The sequence below is a fragment of the Miscanthus floridulus genome, chromosome 9 (genome assembly GCF_019320115.1).
Source record: "Miscanthus floridulus cultivar M001 chromosome 9, ASM1932011v1, whole genome shotgun sequence".
Taxonomy (NCBI): domain Eukaryota; kingdom Viridiplantae; phylum Streptophyta; class Magnoliopsida; order Poales; family Poaceae; genus Miscanthus; species Miscanthus floridulus.
Window position 1 is genome coordinate 20,321,687 of NC_089588.1, and position 27,171 is coordinate 20,348,857.

At 44.3% G+C, this 27,171-nt stretch overlaps 2 protein-coding genes, 2 long non-coding RNA genes and 1 pseudogene across 5 annotated transcripts; 2 read left to right on the top strand and 3 right to left on the bottom strand.

Moving 5' to 3' along the window:
• Nucleotides 1-703: 703 nt before the first annotated feature.
• On the top strand, nucleotides 704-6,428 carry LOC136481511 (uncharacterized). Its single transcript, XR_010764734.1, has 5 exons — nucleotides 704-810; nucleotides 1,271-1,461; nucleotides 3,708-4,137; nucleotides 5,590-5,651; nucleotides 5,878-6,428. It is a non-coding gene; the product is annotated as an uncharacterized lncRNA (long non-coding RNA).
• LOC136481510 (B3 domain-containing protein Os11g0156000-like) lies at nucleotides 801-2,389 on the bottom strand. 2 transcript variants are annotated; one of them, XM_066478851.1, is made up of 3 exons: nucleotides 1,517-2,389; nucleotides 1,253-1,430; nucleotides 801-1,167 (listed from the first exon to the last, which is right to left on the bottom strand). In XM_066478851.1, the coding sequence occupies exons 1-3, from the start codon at nucleotides 2,133-2,135 to the stop codon at nucleotides 1,155-1,157; spliced, it is 810 nt and encodes a 269-aa protein (XP_066334948.1). In that variant the 5' UTR covers nucleotides 2,136-2,389; the 3' UTR covers nucleotides 801-1,154. The 2 variants fall into 2 exon arrangements, with proteins under 2 accessions (XP_066334948.1, XP_066334947.1); XM_066478850.1 differs by having other exon boundaries at nucleotides 801-1,430.
• Nucleotides 6,429-12,084: 5,656 nt separating the features above from the next.
• Nucleotides 12,085-14,589, bottom strand: LOC136481513 (uncharacterized). The gene is made up of 6 exons (XM_066478852.1): nucleotides 13,821-14,589; nucleotides 13,614-13,726; nucleotides 12,959-13,454; nucleotides 12,722-12,801; nucleotides 12,562-12,611; nucleotides 12,085-12,420 (listed from the first exon to the last, which is right to left on the bottom strand). The coding sequence occupies exons 1-6, from the start codon at nucleotides 14,562-14,564 to the stop codon at nucleotides 12,287-12,289; spliced, it is 1,617 nt and encodes a 538-aa protein (XP_066334949.1). The 5' UTR covers nucleotides 14,565-14,589; the 3' UTR covers nucleotides 12,085-12,286.
• A 265-nt stretch (nucleotides 14,590-14,854) lies between these two features.
• Nucleotides 14,855-15,755, top strand: LOC136481521 (uncharacterized). The gene is made up of 3 exons (XR_010764742.1): nucleotides 14,855-15,084; nucleotides 15,169-15,224; nucleotides 15,317-15,755. It is a non-coding gene; the product is annotated as an uncharacterized lncRNA (long non-coding RNA).
• A 2,535-nt stretch (nucleotides 15,756-18,290) lies between these two features.
• On the bottom strand, nucleotides 18,291-19,681 carry LOC136479396 (protein FAR1-RELATED SEQUENCE 5-like; annotated as a pseudogene).
• Between the last annotated feature and the right edge of the window lie 7,490 nt (nucleotides 19,682-27,171).

Sequence of the window (27,171 nt, forward strand, 5' to 3'; positions counted from 1 at the left end):
TGCCCTCATCATTTCTTTAAAGTTGAAGGTTTGTGATTTTTCTATGTAAATTACCACTGTGTCTGTATCCTTATATGCCATTATTTTAAGGTCATTTTCTTTTCTTCCTTTGATTATGCTCCTCTCATGGTTCCCTTAGCCACCCGAAAATTTATAAACACAACACTTTCATTCCATTTTTCGCGATAGTTCCATCCATCAGCCAAATAACCATTGACTGTTACTTTGTTGTTGGCCTATTTATTTTTCTACTAAGTAGGCAAACTACCCATAGATAACCTGTTACGTTCAAGAGGAAGCACACTTAAATGCATGGTTAAATAACTCTGAGTCTGATGACACCAACAATGAAAAATCTCCACTACCTTGGAATAATTGGAATTGGGTGATGAAACAATACATATTTGGGCAAAACTCAAACAGAAAATTTGTCATTTATCTCACACAAACGTCCTATCTGACGGCGATGGTGTGGAAGGTCATTGCTTACAAAATCTTGGGCATGTAAGGCAGCATAAAAGGATTAGCACTCAAAATATTGTTATAGAGGTGACTAATTTTCGCCTATAATCTTCCAAAACAGATTGCCACTTTTTTTGAGGAGAAAAGGTGAAATACATTACTTTTGCACTATTGCGTACTTATCCCTTTATGTGAAAGCATTGCACCACTAATTGATTGCAGGATAGAACAGTAGAAGTAAGGAGACGGGGGAGGGAACAAAATCCCCATGGGGATATTGCATTGTTTCTTCAGGAGGCAGGCGCATCAACTCACAGTTTGTTCTCTATGGGACCCACATAGACATAGGTACAGATGACACATACATACACATCTCTGTCTGTCTCCTTCGATCTCCTTCACAACTTGATGTTTCCTGAAACCTCCCACACATGCCTGCTGCCAGATCCCATACAGTAAGTAGGGTTTCTGGAAGCCATGGAAAAAAAATAAAAATGGAACAGCAAAAGGCAGCATTCTGGGGATGGAAGGAAGATTGCCCGGGAAACAAGGGATCTCTCCACTTCCTTCCTTTTCCTTGCACAGGTCAATTCAAACCTGTCACTTTGTGCAAGTAGTACTAGGCTGCTGCTAGCAACTACTTTGGTTGTTTGGATTCTGCAAGCATAGTCTTAAATCTCCTCATCATGTTGTTATGGACTACCCCTGACATATTAAAGTTCCAAAACTCGTTAGCTAAAGGAACATTTATATATGACGCGTCAAATTCTGATGGATTTTCAGTGCTAACCAGTTATTGGAAGTGTAGGGGCTTTGGTGCATGTAGCCGTACATTGCTGTTGGTGTCTCTGGCTCCAGCTCCGGTCCCGGACCACAGTCAAGGTTCACGCCGAACAGCCGGAGCCGCCGTGACGACGGTGCTGAAGCCCCACTGCAACTCCTGTTGTCTCTGTCCGATTGAGATTCTCCTGCAATTGTTCAGCAGAAATGGTGTAAGAGGTATCAGAAGACTACGTTGCAGATCTTTCTTTACTTTTTGTTATCAGTCTTTTACCTGCATGTTGCATGTTGCTATGATCATGGTCCACCGAGTGACGGTAGGCATGGGAATTGGCCGGGCTGGTTGGGTATGAGCCTGATGTGCTGTAGCACATTGGGCTCCAAGGCTGCTGCTCTCCGCCAGTGCTCTGTGCAGGCGCCACTACGCGCACGGCAGGTGGTGGCGGTGCCGCAGCCACCGTTGCACTCTCACCGCGACGCCTGTAGCTGATGAATAGGCGGTCGACCAAGCCAAAACCACGCATCCTCTCGAAGTGCACCACGTCGCCGGCGTCAAGTTGCTTCTCCTTGACGTACCGGCTCCAGCCCTTGGTGAGCACGTAGCTCTGGCTGCTCGTCCAGTACGAGTACCGGAACCGCCATGGCTTGCCAGCCTCGTCCTCGAAGGACAAGATAAGGCCTTTCTCACCGGAGTCGCCACTGAGAGGGAAGTACCTCTCGGCGTGCTGCTTGGGGATCACCAGCCTGTTGAGCTTGCCCACGTCGCTCGGCGTCAGGGTCTTCTCGAACAGGTGCTCCTTCTCGTAGTGGTGGTGGTAGTGTAGGTTTGTGTACATGGCCACATCCCAGGGCCAGGCCTGGGGGTGCTCTTGGGAGAGATGATTCATGGCCATTCTTCTGCTGGAGGAAAGAAAGAGTTACAGAGCGAAGAAGTCTGTGTTAGGTTCCTGTCTGCAGCGAAAGCTTGCCGGTGGGGAGGAGTAGCAGTGATGGTGTGTCGCGTAGAGAACCATGCAGGTGTCTTGGTCAGGCATTTATAGGCTCCCAAGCAGGACTTTGGGAGCGTCTATGCGATGTAGTATTAATATTTCGCTGGTACATAACATGAGGTCTTGATGCATTTGATCTAGCTTGGAGGAGGGCAGGAATTTTTAATCTGGGCTAGACAGGAGGAATCAAAGTGACGGGCTTCAGAGGTGCTGAGGTTAGAATATGTAGTCTGAGCTAGCTGATGAGGGACGATCAGGTGGTGGTACTTCAAAGTTGGTGCCTGGCCATTGTGGCCTAACCACAGCCATCCAGGGAGGTGGAGAGGAGTAGGCCCTACCATTGTTTTCCATGTGCTCTGGTGGTTGGAGCCTACATGAGACCACTGTCATTAGCTCCCCATTTTTATCTGCAGGAGTGTAGTTTTTTCAGTTCGACCCGTCTCTAGGACGGTGAAAGAAAGTCCTGGTTGTATTAGGAGCTGAAGCTTGTGGAGTGTGGACTGTGGAGGCATGAGGTGCCCTAGGCTAGATTAGGTGAAAAGATGCATCGATAGATTGGCAGCAGTTTCATACCTGTGGTCCGCATGGAATAGCTGGTGGGCAATTACTTGTTGAGGGTACTGATCTCGCAGGATGTGACACTTGAGGCGTATGGACCGTGTGCTCTAACTATCACGCACTATTTTGTACTAGTACCAGCCATTTTCTGATCTCAGATTCAATACAATCAAGGGTTTTGTCAGGCCTGCCTCATTGAATAGGTGGCTGACCACCTAATAGGGCAGCAAGACTTCCATGTAACAAGCTGGTTCTGGTTGGATTCTTACACAATTGATGGAATTGGCTGTAAGATATTATTTTCTCATTCAAACCATCCTTGTAGGACAACCTGCCTGCCTCTGTTGAGGACCAATTGCAAAGAGAGACTACTCTATTTCTCTCTGTTATTAGCTAACCTTTTGTAAGGACCGGTGCTCTTCTCAACATGGCATTGGGCATTTGGGGAGCACCTCTTGTTGTTGGAGGATTGGGATGCAGAACAGTTTATGATCTGTTTTCCTACATTTTTAATGACAGATCTGTATCAAGCGCTGTATAATACGAAGGACAAAATCAGCGATGTCGCTTTGCTTGGTACTTTGGAGACAAGTATTCCATCACATGGTTATGAGCGGAGCAGTACATGGTTGGATACATTGTATGCTGACTAATATATGCTCCTGTGATTTGTGAAGTATTATTCAGTTTGTCAACCTTTGGGAAACCAGAGGGACCATTAGGGTCCCTCGTTCTGTTAGTAGGTACGGTCAAGAGTCCAGTAGTGACCGAATGGATCTTCAAAGATGATCACTCCGTTCATTCTGTTACTTGGCTGTTTCTAACATTTATAATTAGATTATTAGGTTAGTTCCATATATTCGAATATCACAGATATTTATTTTTTCTTCTGATCCAGCCCTTTTCTTTTGGATCCAGGACCAGAGAATTGGTGATATGTGATTATTATCTCACGTGGCATTAGCCTTATCTGTCCTGCTTTCTGTTCCTGGGGCTTCAAGTTCCCAAACACCACAATATTCGAACATTGGAATGAGAAGTAGGATCAAGATCGGACCTGGACAAAGATCTGCCCTGTCCAATTTCCAAAAGCTTTTCGAGTCAGATGGTTTGATTTCTGTCCCAAGCTCGTCCAGCTTTTTCCATTGATGTATGTATACAACTCACAGCCCTCACAGTTCCCTGCCTCCATTTGACGCAAATCCCCATAAGTTATTCTTAACTTTGTTGTTTTCTGTGTTCATGAACTTCGGAATATGCAACAAGCTAGTGAAGTTGCTAATCACTTGCTACATGTACAGATGCACTGCAAAAGACTAGTATTCTCGATGGCATGGCAATGGCATAGGTAATCTTGATTAAACTATAATTAGTCTATATTTAGCATCTCTTGGAGTATGAAACGGTATGAAACAATTGAGTTCAGTTGGTGGAATCTCTTAGCTTTCAAGGGTACTCCATTGCATCTCAATGCAAATGATGAGCCCTTGCTCGCTAAAGTCGAATAGGCTTGTAGAGTCCCATGTGTTACATTTTATAGTGGCCTCATGAGGGTGGGATCATGAGAGGGAGACTTCATAAACATGTCCCATTCAAACCTAACAAGAAGACTTTGTGAAAAAAAAAAACTGAAAGATATATAGGTACAGAAATTTACATATCAATTCGATACTCTTGTATTAGTATTATTGGCAATAGCATATTTGCACGTATTACGTTGACCAAGAATGAAGATACTATATGGTTGAATGCGAATTTATTAAACATGTGGCAGGATGTCCTAGTAGATTGTAAACTACACGGGTACTCATTTTGCAGCACTGGAACAGTGCATGCACTGGGCTATGAATTTTGACCAGAGTGCGTGATATTTAAAAGATGACCATGCGAGTACTAGTAGGGAACCACGCAGCAGGGTCCTTTTGCTAACTCAATCATGCAGCTCACCTGCCCCTCCCAAGACCAAGAGAGCTTTTGATAATGTAGGTTTGGTTTCTCCATGCACATGAATGATTTGGTATCTTGTGGAATTGAATACAAGATAACTCAAGATAAGGGGACACATGCTATTGCCCCTGGTTTTGTTTATTGTTGTGGTCTCGGTTTCCCTTTTTCGTACGGCCATGCCTGTCTGGCCAGAGTTCATACATGCATATGCATTGGGCTGAAAAACCAAACCTTGAGCGCCATGTTACTCTCCCCCCTGTTCATTCTCCCAAATGTGGCGCTGGAAATGCGCAATCAAGCCTTACCCATTTGGACTTCTGATGGCATTCTTTTTTTTTTCTTTTTTTGGCCAGGCTGAGTTAAACTATTTACACTTAGAAGATACTCTCTCCATTCCAAAATTTTGAGTCGGTTTTGGTTTTCTTAAGATACATCTAGATAGTGTATATTATATATCAAAAGCTATGCACTTAGAAAAGTCAGAACCACTTACAAGCTGGAACTTGGAATGGGGGAGTACAAGATCTGCCATTGAAAAATGCTTGCATAACCTTTTAGCATTGCTCATACTATTACAAAGCATCATGCCTAAATGACATGTCGTACTTACTTATAAAACTCTGCGCCTGCTAGGATGGATGCATGCATCAGTGTAAGCTGCACGAGCGTGAAAAAAAAAAGCGTTTATGTACGCCGATCCTCTGTGGTTGCTGCATGGCATTGGCACCAATAATGGCGGGCATCATGTGGCTATCATGGCAAATGCTCACTCACATCACATGCCCTGAAAACCTCTGAACCGCAACAGTGAATCCGGCCCGCTGAAGTCTCTTTCTCTCTGTCTGTCTTGCAGGCAGTAGGAGTATCTTGCAGTCGCAGTCATATTGGGTGGGAGAAGAAGAAAAACTGAAGAAGGTAAAGATGCCGCCGATTTTACATTATTCCCCCTTGCATTGCATATATAGTTGCCTGCCATCCGTTGGTGCTTTGCTTGGTTGCCTTTTGTAATGAGGCAAGCAGCATCCAGGAGCACATCTTGCAAGATTTTTTCGTTCTCGTCTTTGGTGCGTACTACGTGGTGGCAGGGACCATTCCTCCAACTGATGTCATTTCATTTCTCACTTTACTTGTGCTGCTGTAGGCGACGCGGGCGAGGCTGCAAAAAGCTTTTCTCTCTTGTACTGCCTCGTTGCGTTGGAGACTGCAAGTGCGCGCGTGTGCACAGTGCACAGTGCACAGTGACTTGTTCTGTGATCTCTGGAGGTGTACTATCCGGCTAGCGTATCTTTGTGTGCAGTGCAGGGCAAAGCAGAGGCGCAGACGATCCGTGCCTGCCGCCGGCCGGCTCGCTGACGTGCCGTGGCAGTGCCTGCACCTGCGTTGCATGCAGGCCGTGGTGCGGTGCCGGCTCCATCGCATTCTTTTCGTTTCGCCTGTCAGCGAGCACTGGTGAAATGGACTAGTATTGGAGACCGGGTGGAGGCCTCGGTGGTGCGGCTAGCAGCAGGCAGAGCCGGAGGGGGACAGAGCGGACGCGGGCGGTTGTGGCGAGGCGTGAGCGTGTGCACAGTGCCCGAATCTGTAGTAGGAACGGCTCCGGTTTCTCTGACTTCTCCGGTTCATCTCCTATATCGATACTGTTCATCGAAGCTATTTTTCTCTCTCCTTCTTTCCTCTCTCACTGACCGCTACAGTGCTACAGGGTTGGGTGGGTGGGTGTGGGAGTATAAAACACTGGTTGGATTTTATTCTTGGTGCCTTGTTGCCCATATTCATGTGGGTTTGTTGGACCATTTTGCTGTCTAGCTTGAATCCCTAGCTAGCTAGTGCTTGGATTCTTTGCTAGCCCTTGTGTTGCCTTACTAGGTGAGAAATCAAATGTAAACTTAGGGTCTGTCTTGCCTCGCCTCGCTTGGCTGCGTCAGCGCGATCGATGAAAAGCTTGCTTAGGCGGGCGAGCGAATTTGGCTCTCCCATAGGAGAGAGGTGAATCTTACCACTCAGGTAAGAAAAACCAAACAGGCATTGAGGCTAGCCATGCTCACTCGGCAAGGTATAATAGTGTCCATCAAACAAACTAAGCAACCCCTTGTGTTTGGTTCTTGAGTCAGCTTACCTCGTCGTCCGTTCGTGCGAACAAGTTTTTGCCTTGTTCTTGTGGGAGAGCCAAATTGGCTCGCCCACCCTGGCACGGTAAGGCAAGGCTAGCAGCCCTAACCGTGCTCGTGATGTGGATGTGGTCCGGTGCATTTCATTGCAGAGAACACCTTGGTGCAGAGCGCGGGCATGCATGAGCAGAGGAACGAGGCGGCATGGATCTAGTATGGACGATCGAGTGAGTGCTCAAGTAAAGAGCAGGAGGAAACATGCAATGATCGATCGCACACACGCTCTTTCCGGACAGGGGGGAGTACAGTCAGATGTGATGAGCAAGGCTGGCGTCAGTCAGGCGAGGGGGGGTAACGTGCGGCAGGTGGATACGCACGCACGCTCTGCGCGCCATTATCAGCTAGCATCCGGCCGGACACGTACAGGTACTGCACCTGCATCTACATGCATGGTCCATGCATTTGTACGTACGTTTACATATATAGGTCGGTCCCTTCCCTTCCCTCCTGGCCGGCTCGCCCACTCGGCTCCTGGTCCGGCCGGCCTCGGGCCCCTAACGTACGTACGCCTGGGCGATGGCGTGCGTACGTGGCTGGTGGCCGCTGCTCGTGGTCCGCCGGGGGAATTAACGTGCCCACACCTGGCTCCCTCTCCCTATCTCGATCATCTCCCTCCTCCTGCATCGTCGTCCTCTGCTGCGGTGATGCAGCAGCACCAGGCCACCGGTACGCCGTATCCATCTCCGGCTGTGTGCCTCAGCTTGAGCGTACACTACAGCAGGAAGGAGCGAGTCTGGCGTCTGGCCGACGCGACTGTTGGTGGCCGGCTCGACTATTGGCTCTGCTCCTGGGTCCTGGTCCTGGTGTACGTGCGCAGAGGCGGACGCCAGGCGGTGTGTGGCACATGCACGCGCGCAAGCGAGCTCATGCTCATGCATGCACGAATGATTTCCCTCACTTGCTTGTGGTTGTGTGATGGCGCCTCCAATGCAATCAGGTGACTGAACCACCCTGGCCTGAACGAACCAACCAAGGCAGCCGCGCCCTCGTGTGTCCATTACCCATGCTTGCCCAAAGGGTACGGTGGGTGGCAGCGCGGTGACAAGTGACGTCGTTGTCGTCGTCCCTCTCGACTCTGTCCTGTCTCCGTCCACCGTCCCATTCACATGCATATCGTCATTCATGCGTGTATGTACAGTATATATATATATATATATATATATATATATATATATATATATATATATATATATATATATATATATATATAGAACTACTATCCTGTAGCTGGCTACAGAATAACTTATTCTGTAGCCACTTTGAGTTATGATAATTACTATGTTAATTTATGAGATTATAGTAACTCCTTACTAAGTGGTTTAATATAACGTTATGGTAAATATCCCCATGTGTTATAGTAACCCAACTATCGTAAATATGTATTGACATTATAGTAAATTAGTATATAAAATTATAGTAAATGGAAGTGGCTACAGAATAACTTATTTTGTAGCCGGCTACTGAATAGCCTCTCCCTATATATATATATATATATATATATATATATATATATATATATATATATATATATATATATATATATATATATATATATATATATATATATATATATATATATATAAGCACACATATTGTTTTCCAAGGAGTGAAATAATCCTAAGTTTCATTAAACATATGAAAATACTGAGAGGAAAACGAAGGAGCGGGTCCTTAAACTTGTCTCATAGTGTCACCTAGGTAGGTGACTAGGTCCTCAAACTCTCAAAAAATATATTTTAAGGTATCTGAACTTGTCTTAGTGTGTCATCTAGGTTTAGATCTCTTAAATTTTATTTTTAGGTCCTTAAATTTGTCGTAGCATGTCATCTAGATCCAAACAAGCTCCAGTTAACCCACATGGTTGATCTCTAGCACTCCATCTACACGCTAGCTCTCCCTCTCTTCTAGCTTCATCTCCATGTTTTCAGCTCTCCCTCTCTCTTCTAGCTCCATCTCTCTATTCTCTATGCTTTTCCAATCTAGCGAGGCATCGCATCATAGTCGCCAGCTCACCATTCCTAACCTATGCCTTCGTCATTCTCCCAGGCCAAGCCGTCATCAGTAGTGGTGGCGGCAAGTCCAAAGCTATAGATACTTAGGCAGCAGAGGTATGCGGAACAATTGCTTTGCCATTAAATTCCTGCCCTGGTCAAGAATGATGTGTGGACGATCCAACTGCTATGTTATGTGATGTCGTGATGCGGAGTAGAAAGGGCCTATTTGGAACAAGTTCAAGGACCTAAAAACTACATTTCAAGAGCTTGGAGAGCCTCGACGACACACCGAGACAAAGTTCAAGGATTGACCATGTAATTTACTCAAATATTATTGTCAATATTATTTTAATTATACAGATCTAGTCAAATTTAAAGTTGATCAAATACTCGAAAAATAAGATGTGCACTTTTTTAAGGGTGCGAGTGTATTTGCGGAGATAAAGAGGATGCATGGACAACCGGACATGATGGACACATGCGATGCAATTGGGCGCATGAAAAGGGGCAATCAAACTGTTGTTCCGGTAGATCCAGCATCCGTCCGATGATGCTATGATATTATTGATCCATCCATCCATACACCCAGGCGTGCTTAGTAGTGGACCGTAGCTAGTTATTGCTGTGCTGCCGCGTCATCCACACTCCCTCTTGCCGTGTTCCTCGTGCTGTGCCTGCTCCGATCCCGTTCGGTCAGCTAGAAAAGCAGCCGCGCAAATTAAAAGGCCCGGCCTCCATGCATGACTGACCCTAGCTCAAGCGGGGCGTGCAGTGCAGGTACAAATAGGCTACTACTTCCTCCGTTCTAAGGCTGTGTTTAACTACTCCAGCTTCTACAAAGTGTTTCTACTGCTAAAAAAACAAAAAGGCAACCAAACGGATGTAACCTAAAGTTATTTTTTCAGAAGCAGTTACTTCCGTGTAATGCAATTTCTGTAGCACTTTGAACCCTACTTTTGGCTTTCATTTTTTTCGAATGGGTGGAAATAGAGATATATTTTACACATTTTCAAAGTAGATAAAAGAGGGGTAGGTTTCATAGTAGTTTCAACCAAATTGGTTATAACGTTTTCACAACATATAACTCACAACAGGTTTTCCACAGCTCGTACTTGATCACAGCAGTTTTTCCACACCACATAACCGAATCAAACATATCCTAAACTGTAAGTCGTTCTGATTTTTTAAATACATGGTTTTTACTATTATACCTAAACATATGTAAGATCTATATACGTAGCAAATTAAAAGCTATGTACCTAGAAAAATTAAAATAAGTTACAACTTGGAATGGAGGGAGTGGAATTTTCTTCAACACTAAAGGACCAATCATCTGTGAGTCAAATAGAATAAACAGTTAATTAAACAAAAATGATAGATCATACTATAGTGTTTAAATATAGTATTTAAATAGGCTAAACGACCATTTAAATTACCAGTGGAGCTTCCTGTCCCTAGCTCATGCCTGGTAGTAATTCTCAAGTCTGGACTTCATCCATGCTTGCCTGGTGGTGGCCATTCTAGAGTCCAGACTTGTGATCCATGCGTGGGTTTGGTTTTGTTCAGGGTATGCTTGGATACAAAGACTAAAATTAAGTTACATAAAGTTTACTCCTTAACCATCCAAACATGTAAACTAACAATTGAGTCTATACCTTAACTAATTATCATTTCACTGGTTGGCATAGGGAGACCAATGTGAACTAAAAGGTGCAATCAGAGAAAAAATGACCAAGATATCCCTACCCTATATCCTTGTGTACGAGGTTTTCTTGTTTCCCTCTTGTGTTACTCTCTTGGTATCCACCTCCCACTTGTCGCCGCCACTGCCTTCAGGCATCCTGACTCCGACTCCCATCCTCTCCTTCGCTGCCGCCACCTCAATTTGGAGTTTCAAAGATGAAGTGGAGGATTTTGTTGGACTTCTCTAATCATCCAATGCAGAAAGAAAGTAAGGTAATGCATGCATATAAATGGCCCTGCATAACTCTGTTCGAGAAAGTGCAAAGGCCGATGCGGACTTTTGACACGTGCGATCTTAATGAAAACAACATGCCATTATCGGAGCCATCTACGTCGAAGTGGTGGAAATGATACCCATTTAGGAAACGATGATCAATATATGAATGGTTTTTCATGACAATATAGCTAACACTTTGGTTGCTAGGCGAGACTGACGAAAGAATGGTACTGGTTTTGACAAATAAGTAGTTTTTGAACAGATAATCGTGTTTTTATAGATTTTGACTACATATTTCCTATTTTTATGCACTTTGACATTATTTTTTATTCATGCCACAGGAGGATAACCAAAGGGTGTTAGGCAGTGTTGTCACTAGTAGAGAAACGACTTTCGGTTCGCACCTTTAGTCTCGGTTGTATTGGAGTTCGGGACTAATGTGAGCATTAGACCCGGGACTAAAATTTACAGGCACCAAAGACCTTTTTATCCCGGTTGGTAACACCAACAGGGACTAAAAGCAACCCTTTAGTCTCGGTTGGTGTCATCACCAACCTGGACTAGAGGTCTCCCACTCGGGACTAAAGATCTCCTACGGGTGAATTCAAAAGAAGAGCGCCTAGGACGTTGGCACATGTGGTGTGCAGTTAAGTTGGTAGGGAAGCTACGCGCGAGGCAAAGCCAGTTGTCAACCGGGATTGAAACCCACCTGTCTACTGGTGTGTTCTCTCTTCTCTGTAGAAAAAGAACGTCCGACGACCCTGCACACATCGGCCAAATAAACGGGATATGAAAATGTGCCTACCTGCAAACACCAGACGTCCAGACACCCAGGGGTCTTATTAAGACTATATTTTTACTACCTACTAGTAGTCTAGCTATATATGTATCTAAACAATATAAGATTAAGCTATATATATAGTCACTGTAGGTTTTAGTTCCTAACAATTAGTGAATGAACTAAGAAACAGTGCTAGACGATATAAATGTCATAAGCCGCCTTTTTATCAACTGCACACATGTGCCGTGCCGCCACTTGTGACCTTATAATAATCAGCTTTAGTCCAGATGTGGCGTCTGCATGCTTGCAAACAGAAGAGGCTATATCTACTTCCTCCTCGGTGCCTATGGATTAAGCAACGCTGTTTCTGACCAATCTACCAAACAGGGCCTCGATCTAAGTCGTACGTGTCTTATGACACCCAAACAACATGATAACATGATACTTTGCATTGCATTGGAGGGATGATGTGTTATTTCTCTGCAAATGTCTTGATCCGATACGACAGTCTAATAAAACCACCTAGAAAATTAAAACGAGATTATGCATCTGGACTAGCCTGCCTAATCTACTAGTCTACGTAACAGTAATAATCAAAGAACACGAGGAGCTAGCTAGCTGAGGAAAAAAAAAATTAAAAGCTTCGATCAGGTTGCAATGCCCTCGTCACTGTAGTATTGCTTGAGCCAGCGCGCTATGATCCTCGTCTCCTTCACCCGCACCTGCTTCAGCCACTCTGGGTCATCCTTGCTCGAGAATCTCAAATCCACGTGGTGTGCCCCTGCACATCATGTACACCATATATATGTGTTTTATAAACAATGTCCAAATCTTATTTATCTTATTATTAGACAGGCAAAAACATATGCATGCATGGTCAAATATATTACTAGGAAGACATAAAGCTAAATTGCTCACTGACCTTTGGGCTCCACCAGCGCAATGATGCTGTCAGAGATGCTCTTCAGCACGCTGCGAATATAGCCAAAATTTGAATTCATTTTTAAGTTGGAAAGATTCTACTATATATTTTCGTCGAATCCGTAGGGGAAAATATATTTTCAGCGAATTCGGCCCATTACCCTCCAGTGCTCCACGGATCGCGCAGCCCGTTGAAGAAGATGATGTTGCTAGCAGATTTCTTCATGACATTCGCAATATCCTGAAACAAAGAAACCATTTTCATATATTTTGATTTGACAAAAAGAAAAAAAAAAGTATACCAACAAACCAGAAACTGACGGCCATTTTTCAGCGAGCTGCGACTGAGCCCAGCCCAACAGACGGCCCGGCCGAGTACGAATGTCGTTGCAACTTACGTATCCGCCGAACTCGGTCTCGATCCAGAACGGGCGCGGCGGCAGGCCGGTGTCTTTGCGGCAATCGTCGACGAAGTCGGTGAAGTTGAAGGGCGACGGCGGCAGCACGCTGCCGTCGCGGACGCCGTACGCCATCATCATCACCTCCGTGCACGACTGCCAGTTCCATCCGTCGTAGAAGCCGTAGGGGTCGTCGTCCTCCGCCGCGCCGAAGCACGACGCCGCGCCCGTGTGGTTGTAGTAGACGTTCATGGCGTCCCGGACCTGCTGGGACAGCAGCAGCAGGGCGGTGGTGCTGTTGCCGTCGTTTCCGTCGCCGGAGCCGGAGCTCGACGCCGCTGCCGCCGCCTGGCGGTCGTCGATGGCGCGGCACATCGAGCGGACGGGGTACGCCGGCAGCGCCGTCAGGAACCCCGATGCCGTCGGGTAGTCCGTCATGGCCGCTTCGGCCACCGCGTTGTCCAGCAGAGACGGGATGTCCTGCACGCTGCTGCCCCTGTATCCATGGATGTGTGTGTGTGTGTGTGTGTGTGTGTGTGTGTGTGTGTGTGATCAGCAAGCAGATCGGATCGTATAATGTCATCACTTTGATTGGAATCCACTGTTGTTTTGTATGAAATTCGTGCAAAAATCTTGCTTAGTTTTGAGCACTCACTTGCACATGTTGAATGTACGTCTCAGCAGTGCCTGGCCTTCCTTGGTTGCGAGCGCATTGTAGAGAACGTCCCACGACTTCCGAAGCACGTCGTAGCAGTTCTTGCTCTCGCTCTAATCACACACAATTATTAAAACAAGAAAATGAATCCAAAGTTCAGATTTTTCCCGTACAGTATAAAATACGAACGAATCCTGAGGTGTGTACCTTGAAGTCGTCGGTGATGCGGTCGTAGAACGCGTAGGGATCCACGATGCCATAGAAGCTGAGGATTGGCGCGGACGACGCGACGGCGCCCATGACAACATGCGGGTACTTGAGGCGCATCCACGCCGCCAGCATGCCGCCGTAGGATCCGCCGAATACGAGGACGGGCGCCGCGGGCGCGCTGAGGTTGGCCTTGAGGCTGAGCACGAACGAGGCGTAGTCGGCGAGCGCCTGCGCGACGGTGAGGTAGCCCTTGGTGGCGGCGTCCCGGAACGCGGCCTCCCGGGTGCCCCCGAACGGCAGCGACTCGCCGTAGTAGCGGTGCTCCACGAAGACGAGCATGGCGCGGAACCGCGGCGCCGCCTCCCACATGAACCCGGTGTTGTTGGTGAACAGGTCGATGTCGGCCTCGTTGCCGGCGTACAGGAAGATGGGCGCCGTCGGGCCGCCCCAGAACGTGTCGTTGATCAGGTACCGCTGCTGGAACGTCGCGTAGCTCGCCGGTAAGGAGTTGAAGTGGTCCAGCCGCTGCGTGTACCGCCGCGTCTCGTACTGCACCGTCGGCGGTAGGGACACGCCGCCGTCGTCACCCGCCGCCGTCACGTGATGGCTGTGGCGGCGCGCCCATGATGAAACGTAGTGCCTCGCCAGCGTCGGCGGCCGCCGGACGCGAGCTGCTCCGGCGGCTGCTGCTGCTTGGCACGAGAAGAGGAGAAGAAAGACGGCGGCGATGATTCTCTCCATGTTTGTTGATTAATTAATTAACTGACGGTGAATGGAGACTACGAGACAACGTAGGATATATAGTGACTGACGTCGTTGTAACTAACTGCCGATATGATCCTCAGGTTGTGCCTAAAGAATAGGTAAAAAAATTTCCCTGGATCGCGTCTATAGAGTCTATCCGCTACATACGCGCATCAGACGCCGCCTTCTCCCGTACCACACCACTGCTTCAATTCACCAGTCCTTCGGCTCGTATGCTGACCAGCCTTTCCGCTCGCTACACGCTCGGCTCAGCCTCACCTGCCGCCGCCACTGAATCCCTCATCTACTTTGTGGTCCCGTCGCTTCATCGCTCATCCACCGGCGCCGATGCTTTCATCCCTCCGTGCCTTCCCCTTCACGCGCCGACCTCGTGTGGCGCAGCTTATGGCCATCGACCCGTCGTCCTTGGCAGTCGTCTCCTCCGAGTTCCTTTGCCGCCCCCTCTGCTACAATCAGAGTATGAGACCCACGGCCACCTCTCGTCTGCTGCCGTGAGGTAGAGTTATCAATCCATGATTCCATCTGGTTAGATTCGATATATTAGCTGATGGATTTCTAAAGTCTTGTTTCGAACCTGCAGGTCTGCATTGCAGTTTTCAGCCTCAGTCTAGACTCCAGCGGTTCAACCATTTAGTGGTATGCTATTTTGCCATTTTAATCCTTTATAGATGTTGATCCCTATATGGCCATATGCTGCAAAATTCTACCACAGTAACTCGTGACTTCAGGTGAGAGATCAGTATCAGATAACCCAAATCCAAACAAGAAATTGGACTGCCCACAACCAAAGATTGATGATGCAGATAATGGACAGTACTAGTAGCAGTAAGATTTATGCACCAGAATTTTTTTTCCAAAAGAAAAGTTGTCGATTTGATAGCAGGAGCAAATGGCGCTGTCATTTTTTTTAAATGAATGTTGCTGCTGCATCAGTGGAAGGATATTGAATATCATACAGTGCCTCTGGCATTCTCAATATCTTCCTAGCTTCTCTTACTGAACTGGTATACTCTGGACAGAACACAAGGGAGTCAAGTTCTGTACACAGGGAGCAACTGTTTCAAGGTCTTAGCTGTTTCAAGATGTCTTCCCAGCTTACTTAACTTGCTCAGAAGTTTGGTACGGTTGAATCAAATAGGTAGAATCAAATAAACCATATATATGGTGGAAAAAGGAGAGATTTATAGAGATAGGATCAGTGTTGATTACTGTTGTGTCAAATGACCTATTTGTAAATGATCTGACATGATTAATTTACAATGTAATTTTTTGAATGTGAAATACATATTCCATTTTGGATGGTTTTGAAGTCTGGAATGCGATGGCTGTGTTAGAATGTAAAACAACAGGATCTTTGTCATCAGTTAAGATGGTGCAGATAATCTCAAATGTACATGGAGCTACAATGAGATTGCCTGCAGTAGGGGCGCCCCCCTCCTGTTTTGCCTCAAAAAAAAAAAAAAAAAAACAATGAGATTGCCTGACTGATTTCTGAAATAAATGCAAGACTGACATTACTGAAAAAAGGAGTTCTAAGCTGTAGCATTACTTTTTTTTGACGAAACTGGAGGGGCCGCAGCCCCTACAGGAAATTTATTGAAAGGAAAAGAAACAACAGGTCTTTACAAATAGAACAGAGCAGCTCCACACAGGGAGATTAGGAAACAAAAAAAGAAACAAAGAAAATAAAACAAAAGCGAGGACTTAGATCATTTCTAAGGATTCTATCCATTGATCAAACTGTAAAGAGAGACTAGTCCTCACTCTCAGCCCCACAAGTTTCCCTTCTCTGAGGAAGTTGTGCCTGCAATCAAGCAGACTGATTTGATTTGCTTTGAAGATTAACTCATTCCTGGCTGTCCAAATGGTCCAACACATCAGTATGATTGTCTCCATGAAGAACTGAGAGTGCAACTGACTTTTGATTGCATTGAAATTATCAATGATTCCACCAGCAGGTGAAGTTTCCAAATTAAACAGACCCCAGCATTGTTGAGCAAATGGGCAGTGAATGAACAAATGTTCAGATGACTCCTCAACTCCTTGGTTGCACAGCTCACAGTTGTAACTTTCAAGGTGCAAGTTCTTTCTTCTTAGGATGTTTCTTGTACTTAACCTGTCCTTTAAGAGTAACCAGGTGAAGACTTTATGCTTGAGCTGACAAAAGCTCTTCCATATCCAATTAAAAGCTGGGTCATTTGGATGGTGCCCAATCAATTTTTTGTACATTTTTTAAGATGAATATTTGGTAGACCCTCCAATGTAGGCCCAACTATCATCCTCAGTTTCCAGAATCATTGTTTCCATCATCTGCTGGAGTGTTTGCATTTGATTGAAGGCAACTTGGGATAGTGGAAGATTGAACATTTCGGTTAAAGAGTGCAAACTGAAAGCCTTGTTTACTGAAATTGACTTATTTTTTACAAAGGAGTAGCTTTCAGGGAATTACATTTGCAGAGTCTGATTTAGCCATTTGTCTTTCCAAAACATGCAGGATTGACCATTCTTTAGCTGGATGATTGTCACCTCTTTAAACTGTGGGATCAGTTTCAGAACATCTCTCCACCAAAATGATCCTTTTCTGATTTGATCTGGCAGTTTACCATTCTTATAGTGCTTCTCCCAAACCAAGTTTACCCAAGGGATGTCCTTTTTGTTGAAGAATTTATCTAGGTTTTTCATTAGAAGAGCCTGATTTTGGGTTTCAATGTTAATTACACCCAGACCACCTTTCTCTTTTGGTAGGCAAACCATTTCCCATGCAGCTTTTGGTTGTGACCTTCCATTGATGTCAGAGCCCCTCCATAAGCAATGTTTTCTGAACTTGTCAATTTGCTTGATAACTGCTTTGGACAACTCAAGAGAACACATGTAATAGGTTGGCAAAGATGAGAAGACTGCATTGGTGATCTGTAGCCTGCCAGCCTGACTGAGCATTGATGAAATAGCTCCCAGCCTTCTCTCACATTTGTTTATCGGTGGAAGAAAGTCTTGGATTTTTTTTTTTGTTTTGTCAGTCCCAAAGGAAGGCCAAGATATGTGAAGGGAAGGCTTCTGTTGGAGCAACCAAAAGTTCTTGCTAGGTGCTCTAACTTTTCCTCTAAGATGTTGATTGTTGATTGGCAGCATCATTAACTTACTGTAGTTGACCCTTAGTCCTGTTGAATCAGAGAAATTCTGGAGCAGAGATTTTAGAAAAAAAAAAGCTGCCTGGGGTCACCTTCCAAGTTGATTAGGGTGTCATCAGCATATTGGATCACAAGGAAGTCCCTTGAGGATTGTAATGGGATTGGCAGTTTCAACAGATTCATGTCTCTGGCTTTATTGATTAATACCTGAAGGTAGTCAGCTGCAAGGACAAAGAGTAATGGGGATAGAGGATCTCCTTGTCTCACCCCTCTCCTACAATGAACTGTTTCTCCAGGGACTCCATTCAACAGAACCTGTGATGTTCCAGAGCTAAAAATATTCTTGATCCATGATATCCATTTCTGACCAAAGCCTTGTGCCTCCATTATTGAGATTATTGCCTGGTGCTCAATTTTGTCAAAAGCCTTCTCAAAGTCCAACTTAAGAATAACAAATTTTTTTTGGAGTGATGACAAATATGTAAATATTCAAATGCCCAGGCTAGACTAGATACAAAAAATAAACAATTCAGTTGTAACATTCCATAATTCATTACAAAGCAACACATATATGCTACTTATTTTCATGATTTGGCAGTCCACCAAATTGTAATTTCCTAGCAGTTGAATGCAGTGTAGCAGCTTCACCAACTCCAAGTAAGAGACTTGTATATCCTCCTTGGATATATGGAGCGCCCATTGTAGAAGAATTCGCATACATATGAAAGTCTGGCATTGTGCCATTAGCATACCCTTTTTGGATCAAAGGAGGAGATATGGTTGAAGATTGCTCGACCCCAGCAGCATGAAGTCCCTGTGTCAAAGAATATAAAACTGTACCTAAAAATTGCCACGAAGTAAGTTAAGGAAAAAAGGAATGGAAAAATAACTCATGTCTTACGATCAATTGATCTGGATCAGCACCATCTCTATTTTCTACAACATCAACTGGAGCTTTTCCTATGGTATGAAAAAATCAGTACAAAAGCAGTCATGGCAGAAACAAAATCAGCTAAGAATGAGTAGGATGAATACCTTTTTCTTATCACTTTTCTTCTTTTTTGTGTTCTTTTCAACTGCGCTTTGGAGCCGTTTATTCTTTGTGCTTTTTACGACCCGAGGAACTCTAAATGATATTGATCCTTTCAATGTGTCTGTGTCACAATTAGTCGAAACTAAATGAACCTCATCTGATTTTTTTGCACCTTGCTTAGAGAATTATCCGCTTCCAAATCCAAATTATCAACGGCTTTCTCCAACTGAACAAGAAGTTCTTTTGACACCGAACACTTCAGTGCAAGGGATGTCGCCTTTCGTGAGACACGTGCAGCATGTGTTTTCATAATTTTCTTTGTACATACTTGTTTCTCAATATAAAATCCTCTTTTAGCATATTTTGTCCATCGGTCTACTACATATAATTTGACGGCAAATTGAAAACATCATTTACACTGAAGACATTGAAGGCATGCTTGCATAGTGTACCTACATGATAATGATTCAGTTTTACATCTTTATTTATGACAAACTATATTGTAATTTAAAGTGTGTGTACACACCTATGGACTCATACTTCCTGCAGGAACACGTAATGTCCATATCTGCAGTGTTGAAGATGACGGTTGCTCCATGAATAGATTTCATATGTGTAACCATATATGTCAAAACTGAACCATCTGTTTACAACAATTTACAAGAGATTGAGAAATGTAGTTTAAATACTTCTTCAAACTTAGAATACATCCACCTTGTATATGATTCAGCTGTAGTCTTCAACAGAGGCAAATTTGGGCTATAAGTAATCGGGGGTTTTCGATGCGAGTTAAATTCTGTGTCTAACTCATTTTCATGAAGGCTAGTAGAAACCTTCTCACATTCCACAAGGAGCTCTGAAAGTCCGAGTTTCCTACGAAATCTTTTCTTGAATACATTATTCATACCTTCACTCCTTTGAGTCGAGGTCATATCAGCTGTGAATGAGCGAGTCACGGTACAAAATAGCCCACTTTTTCCTCAAATCACATGCATTGGTTCTTCTCAAGGTCATACTACTCAACAATTCATGCCACTTCTGGATGAACATATCTTCATGTCTATCTTCATACACACATCTCTTAAAATCAGGTAGTATCAGGGTGCTTCTGAATTACATGCCCGAGATGTTTAGCGGCATTAAGATAGATGTGCCAGAAACAAACACAATGGCTTGTATTCCTGAATACATAAGCAATTGCTCCTGCCATGGCCATGTCTTGATTGGTGAAAATTGTACTTGGATGTTTTCTAGACATTGCTGGAAGAAAGGTTTCAAAGAGGCAAGAAAATGATTCAATAGCCTCATTAAATATCAATGCAACACCAAAATTATTGTTTAATTATGATGGTTGGTTCCAACAAATGGTGAAAAAGCATTTCAAACTTATTAGTTTGAAAAGTGGTGTCAAATGACATAGCGTCACCAAAGCATGCATAATCCATGATGGATTGACCGTCTAACCAAAAGAAATTAGCTATCCAACTACCTTCCTCTTCAATTTGAATGGCATAAAAAAGGTAGGATCTTCTATTTGCTTATTCTTCAAGTATTCTAATAGTGTTTGTGCATCATTTGATTCTGAGTACTTCTTGCGCTCACGATCAATCTCATTTTTGCGGTCCATCTTTGAGAATGGCATTTTGTCAGATCCTCCATAAAACTCCTTCATAAACTACTCATACACCTGTGTTGGCTTCATTCCAGCTTGTCATATGTGGCCTATCAACATCCTGTCCGCTTCTATAACACGTTGTTGGGATCTCAGCTTATGTGATTTATTTAGACTAGCAAGGTAATGATTGTAATCAAGTACAACCTTTTGCATTGTCCAAGTCCCCGCTCTACTGGCACTAAACTGAACACGTGCATCACAACCTGTCCTTGTACTGTCCTTTGATGTCTGAGTTTCTCCATGTCATTGGCTACTAGAAACAATATATTATTGACATATACTACCATCTCCTCGACGCCTTGTCCGGCTCTTTCTTATACTGAACCCAATAACCCAATATTGACCTCTGATTCGAAAGTCATACCAACTTCAGGAATTATTCCAACTTTATCAACCACCTGTTGTGCAATCGAATGAGAATTAAAGCTATATTGCCACAATATATTTATAATTTTCTTCACCCTATTTAGAGAAGAAAAAGATTGTTACCTTATCTAGTACTCCATCTATCACTTCTTCAGGTACCACATGATGGAGTGCTTTGTCAGTCGATAGCAACAGCAGTGTTCTATACAGTATAATATGCACACATTTATACATGATGAAACTACACAACGCAATCGCCTATTGGCCAACACACTTTAGGATAGTCTCACCCTAGCCCTAAAAAGGAGCAGGCCCATGCACACCTCGTGGCATGGCAGCCAAAATCTCCAGCGTCTCAGCAACTCCGATCTCGCCAACAGTCTCGAACTCATAGGCATGGACCAGGCCTTGAGGCTAGACAGATCAAGAAAGGATACAGAGGACAAATAATCTGCCACCATGAATCGAGCTCCATATAGAGAAGCAGAAGCCACGACCCTCCACCACTGTATGACGTCGCATTATTCTCACAACAAATGGTGCTCGATGCTTGGCCCACGGCGCGCTGCAGCTCTCTATGCTCGTGTCGGCGCACACATCCTCCAACTCCTCCATTTGCTCCGTCGGCTGCACAATACAGGCTCTAGCTGATGTGCCCGAATAATTGGTCGCCCCCTATTTGCTAGCCTACAAGAAGCAGCGGTGGTGCGATGCCATGGCATGCATATGGTACGGTGCCAAGACGAAGTGCTGCATTGATGACGGTGCAGTTGCAGTGGACCTGCTAACGCATGAAAGGGGTATTCCAGGATTTAGAAGGAACAATTTTGGTCGGCGGCTAGTCATTGGGTCGAGCTGCATGAACAGATAAGATTTGCTATCTTATGGACCATATACGGCTTTGATTGGCTGCACACAAATCCACCCCAATCCACGTAGTTTGGGAGGGATTGAGGTGTGTGCAGCCAAACAAGCCCTACATGTAGGTCTGGTAGCTAGTATACCGGTGACGATTACCTAACATTAGGGTTATGTAAACCCCTTACTAAATGCCCTTATGGTGAAGTTAACCCCCTGATTAATTCTATTAGTTAGTTACAGGCTCGAGGGCTATAACTAGCGGGTGCGCTCGCGCCCCCCTCCGGCGCTGATACTGACCGAGGTCCCTGGGGCCTAGTTTTCCTGAGTGACAGGTCACACACTCGGCTCCTAATCACTGGTGGGGGGGGGGGGGGACGTGGCTCGGAAGACGGAGGTCTAGAACCCATCGCTCAGGGATTCCTGCTAAACAAACATGGCTCAATGGACGGGGCCAGAGGCCCTCGCTCGGGCCACCTTATGGAAGGGCTCGACCAGGCAAAGTTCCTTTGGTGTGTGGCCTTCGGGGGAACCGGCGTGGATGTGCGCACTAGGGGGGAATAAGGAATCTTCAAACGAGCACCTGCCATAGGGCAGTCGTCTGCCATCTGAATATATATTAGCACTACTCCTTCAGCTTTAGCCAGGCGTTGTTCCTTTGCTTTAGCTAGGCTCAGCTTGCCTGATTTAGCAAGGATCATGCCCGAGGCGTGAAAAAACACAAGGGGATTACGCGCTGACTGAAAGGATCTAAGGATACCTAGAGGAGGAAGGTGAATTCCCTATTTAAATTCTCCACAGATATAACAACTTTACGCAAGATGATTAGTATAAGAGACAAACCTAATAGCCACTACTTACCTAGCCTATTCATTTCAATGCAAGCCATTCTACACAAGTCTAGTAGCAAGAATAACTACAACAACTAAAGCACACAAGCTATTAGAGGTAACAACTACAGCTAGTGAGCTACACAAATTAAGCTACTAAAACTACTCTACTCACTAGAGAGCTACCACTACTCTAACTATGACACAAGCACAAGTAAAGGTGCTAAAATGAGAAGGGTGGTGGCATCGATAGGGGGGGGGGGAGAGAGAGGGGGGGGGGTGAGAGGGAGGTAGAGGTAATGTTCATGAGAAAGAGAGTGAGGAAAAGAGACATGGAACCTCATATGTGGGCTTATGTTAACAGGTGGGCCAAAATTCATCTGAAAACCACCAAAACTAGGTGGAGAGTCCAAAATTGAATGGTACTAATAGTTGAAGTGCCAAATTTATCTTTGTAGTTTGTGATAAACTTTGAAAAAACACTAGAGTTGGCGAAATAATTGGACTAGATTCAAATTGTTGGGGGTGTATCATATTTTAGGGAGCCCTGAGTGTGTTCAGGGCCAATTACATATCCTAGGGCTTGTGAGATAATGTTTAGGGTCCATTTTCAACCCCAAAAGACTTTTTTTTATAAATACAAGCCCCACTAGGAGAAATAATGAAAACCTTCCCTCCCACCTAACCTATAAAAGAGGGAGAGAGGCAAGGTGGAGTGAGACCTTTTGCCCATCACTCAATTAGCTCTCTGCTTTTCGTTCTCCTCTTCTCTCTCATGTTGGTTTTGTACACCAACACAAATAATTATAATGCATAATTAAGAAACTAGGATGTTACATGTCTCACATCTGACTAGGTGTCCCTTATGGAACAATTAGTTTTTACTATATGCAAAACATTTGTATTTACCCTCACATCTGACTAGGTGTCCGTTACAGAATAATTAGTTTTTACTATATGCAAAACATTTGTATTTACCCCTTTGTCGTGGAACATTTATCTTGTTTAGACATAGCTAATTGTTGTAACAGAAGAAAAATATTATATGCAGAGGAAAGACATATTCTCATAAAAAATTGTTCAAGGATGTCACTAGTTTGTTTCTAGTCGCATATGCAATAGTCAAACATTTACATAAGTAACTTTCTATACAAACAGACATAAAACTTGAGGTGTAGTGGCTCCTCGCCAGCATCGGCCGCTACATAACGCGGTTGGCTCCGGCTGCTCTGGCTGCTGGTTTGCACGAGAGCAGAAGGAAGACGACAGCGATGATGACTCTCTCCATAACGTTGCAGATTGATTGACTTTCGGTGAATGAGACTACTCGATCTCATCCTACAAGAGAATGCACTGATCTTTTTGTTAAGAGAAGATCGAAAATACTGGCACTATATAGCAACCGATGTTCTTGGAAGTTGGAACTAACTAGTTGCCGATGTGGCCAAGGGTAGATGTAGTAAAGTGATATGGTTGTACACATGTACTATCACCAGTACGAGTCAGGCGGTGCCGGCGGTGCAGGAAAGATAGGAATGTGAGTTGCGAGGGATCTGAAGTGGTGAACGGTTGGGTGCGCTCCTCCATCAAAATCCCTTCGGTCTTGCGGGCCCCACTACACAGTCGGCATTTGCTCTGTCTCCCCACGCCTCGCCCTAGGTTACGTTGCATGCCCACATGCAAAGGTGCAAAGCGCTGCAGAGTCTGCGTTTCCTGAGATACGGAGACGAGACCGAACCGAGGCTGTTGCATGCCCACATACAAAGTGCCGGTGCAGAGTCCTATTTTTTTCCAAAACATTTTTTTGCGCCCGCTCATGTGAATGTGTAGACAGAGAAAAGATCACCTGTTGAACGGGAAAAAATCAGAGACATAATGTGTGGATGGAGAAAAGATCGCCTGTTGAACAGGAGAAAAAAATCAAAGAAAATGGTCTTTTCTGTGCGGTGTGTGAAAAAAATCGAAGAAAAGATCACATGATTTTTACCGGCGCGGTTTGTGTCTCCATAAACGGGAGACAGAGAGTCAACAGGTGAACGAGAGGAAAGATAAAGGAATAGTCTAAGTGTGGATCCCATATGTATTGTGAATAAAACTTATATAAATTGGATACTAATGATGCTATGAATTTTATTTAATATAGTAGATTGATTTTTGATAGTCTATATGAGAATGTTAGTGCCATCTTGTTCGAACTGAAACGCTCAAATTTTGTTGTAATAAGAGCCGCAATGGATAAAGCATCAACATGTTTTTGTCGATCTTGACTTTGTTTGTCCCTTGGCTTGTGTTGAGGTGGTCTGACATTATTTTGTTTATTTTGTTTCAGTTGTAATGCACGGACATAGTGCAGTAGTTATTAAATTCTAACATACACAACTTTTTGTTATTATGAAAATATAAGTCCATCTATATGGACTACACGAGTCATATATATTGTTCTTACCCATCTCTATCTCTAACTAATATTATATTAATTAATTTAATATTAAGACCAAACATTTTTCTAATCTGCTTTTCTTCCCAAAAAAAAATCATTACTTGTTTACTTCCTCCCTTAAAGTTTACTCCCTATCCCATCAAATGTTTGGACACATGCATGGAGTATTAAATATAGACTTAAAAACAACTAATTACACATGTTACGACTAATTTGTGAGACGAATATTTTAAACCTAGTTAGTCCATGATTTGATAATATGGTGCTACAGTAACACATGTGCTAACTATGGATTAATTATGCTTAATAAATTCGTCTACGGATTACGTGATGGATTCTGTAATTTATTTATTTTATTACTATCAAACACTCCATACGACAACTCATGTGACACGCCAAAACTTTACATCCTAGATTTAAATAAGGCCAATAAGGCCTCAGTCTTCTTAGGTCGCCTTCTTTTTTTTCCCGCGTCATCTCGTTTGTGTTCCTATATGTCACCTCTCTTTTTTTTCCACTCGGGCCCATTATGTCTCATTGTATCTTTTTTTTTTGATCGGTTACAACTTTGGACCCACACAGCCCACACACACCATACGCACACACATGCGTGCGTGTTTGTACACACGCACACACACGCGTGCGTGTTCGTACACACGCAAAGAAGAGATTGGGAGGCTCTCCAGCCTCCGGTGTGTAGGAAACGTGCAATACCACCGAACATGCACGCGTGCGTGTACCCTAAATTTTCCAAAAAAAAATTCTAGAAAAAGATGCGAACATACCGGGGTTTGAACCCTAGTGGATAGCGTCCCACTGGACTATCCTACCACTGGACCACAATAGTTCCTGTATTCATTGTATCTTGTATACATAGTTGCTGTATTCCTCTTGAACATAATACGCAATCGGCTATTGGCTTATGAGCAACCTGGTGTATGGTTGTCTTGGAGTCTAAATTTAGTTTTTTTTAGGAAAAACAGGACACCAACAGGTATTGTAACCAGTAATCCAAAATAAGAAGCCATATATTCCATACTTCTCGCTATCTAGAAATAGCACGCCGTGACCGCTTGCTATTCCTCTTTCATTAGGCCTCGTTTAGATTGAAACTTTTTTCAACCTGATGAATAGTACCACTTTCGTCTTATTTGATAAATATTGTCCAATCGTGGACCAACTAGGCTCAAAAGATTCATCTCGTGATTTTCAACTAAACTGTGTAATTAGTTATTTTTTTACCTACATTTAATACTCCATGCAAGCGGTTAAAAATTGATGTGATGAAGAGAGAGTGAAAAAACTTGGAACTTTGATGGAATCTAAACAAGGCTGTGAATTTCTGTTCGGCACTCCCCTCTCCGCACGAATTTCTATTCTCGCTATCCAGAAATAGTATGTTTTCAAATATACAAGAGGCCAGATAGCTAGACCGTTGTAGAGTTCTCTTTTTTTTTTGGACTTTTCTATTTTATACACAATGACTAAAACAATAAATTTGACTATTAGTTTTAGGTGAACACTTGGAGTTGGCCTTAGGATAGCCAGAATGGCAGCCAAAATCTGAAGCATCTCAGCAACTCCGATATCGCCGACAGTCTCGAACCTAGACATGTCGTACCAGGCCATGAGGCTAGGCAGATCAAGAAGGGATGCAGAGGAGAAATAACCTGCCACCATGAATCGAGCTCCCTAGAGAGAAGCAGAAGCCACGACCCTCCACCACTGTTTGTCCACTACCGGAAACAGTAGCTTTGCCGTGTGCCACAGGCACATGGCAAAGCCTAAAAAATACTTGGCAAAGGATTTGCCGAGTGTAACACTCGGCAAACAACACATGGTATCTACAGTGCCGGCAAACGTCATTTTGCTGAGTGTTTTTTATCGGGCACTCAGCAAATACTTTGCCGAGAGCTGAAACCGATGCCCGGCAAAAAAAAGTAACGTGGCGGCGCGGAGACGGTCACGGCGTGTTTGCCGAGTGTCCGGGATTTGACACTCGTCAAAGCAGCCATGTTTGTCGAGTGCCCCAACCCTAACACTCGGCAAATATGCCCTAGTTTGCCGAGTGTCCAGGCAATGACACTCGGCAAACATGACTGATTTGCCGAGTGTCAAATCCCGGACACTCGACAAACATGGCTGCTTTGCCGAGTGTCAATTCCTGGACACTCGACAAAGACCGGCCCAGAATGTATAGATTTTGGCCACGTGTCCTCTTTGCTGAGTGTTTTTACCTTGGTACTCGGCAAA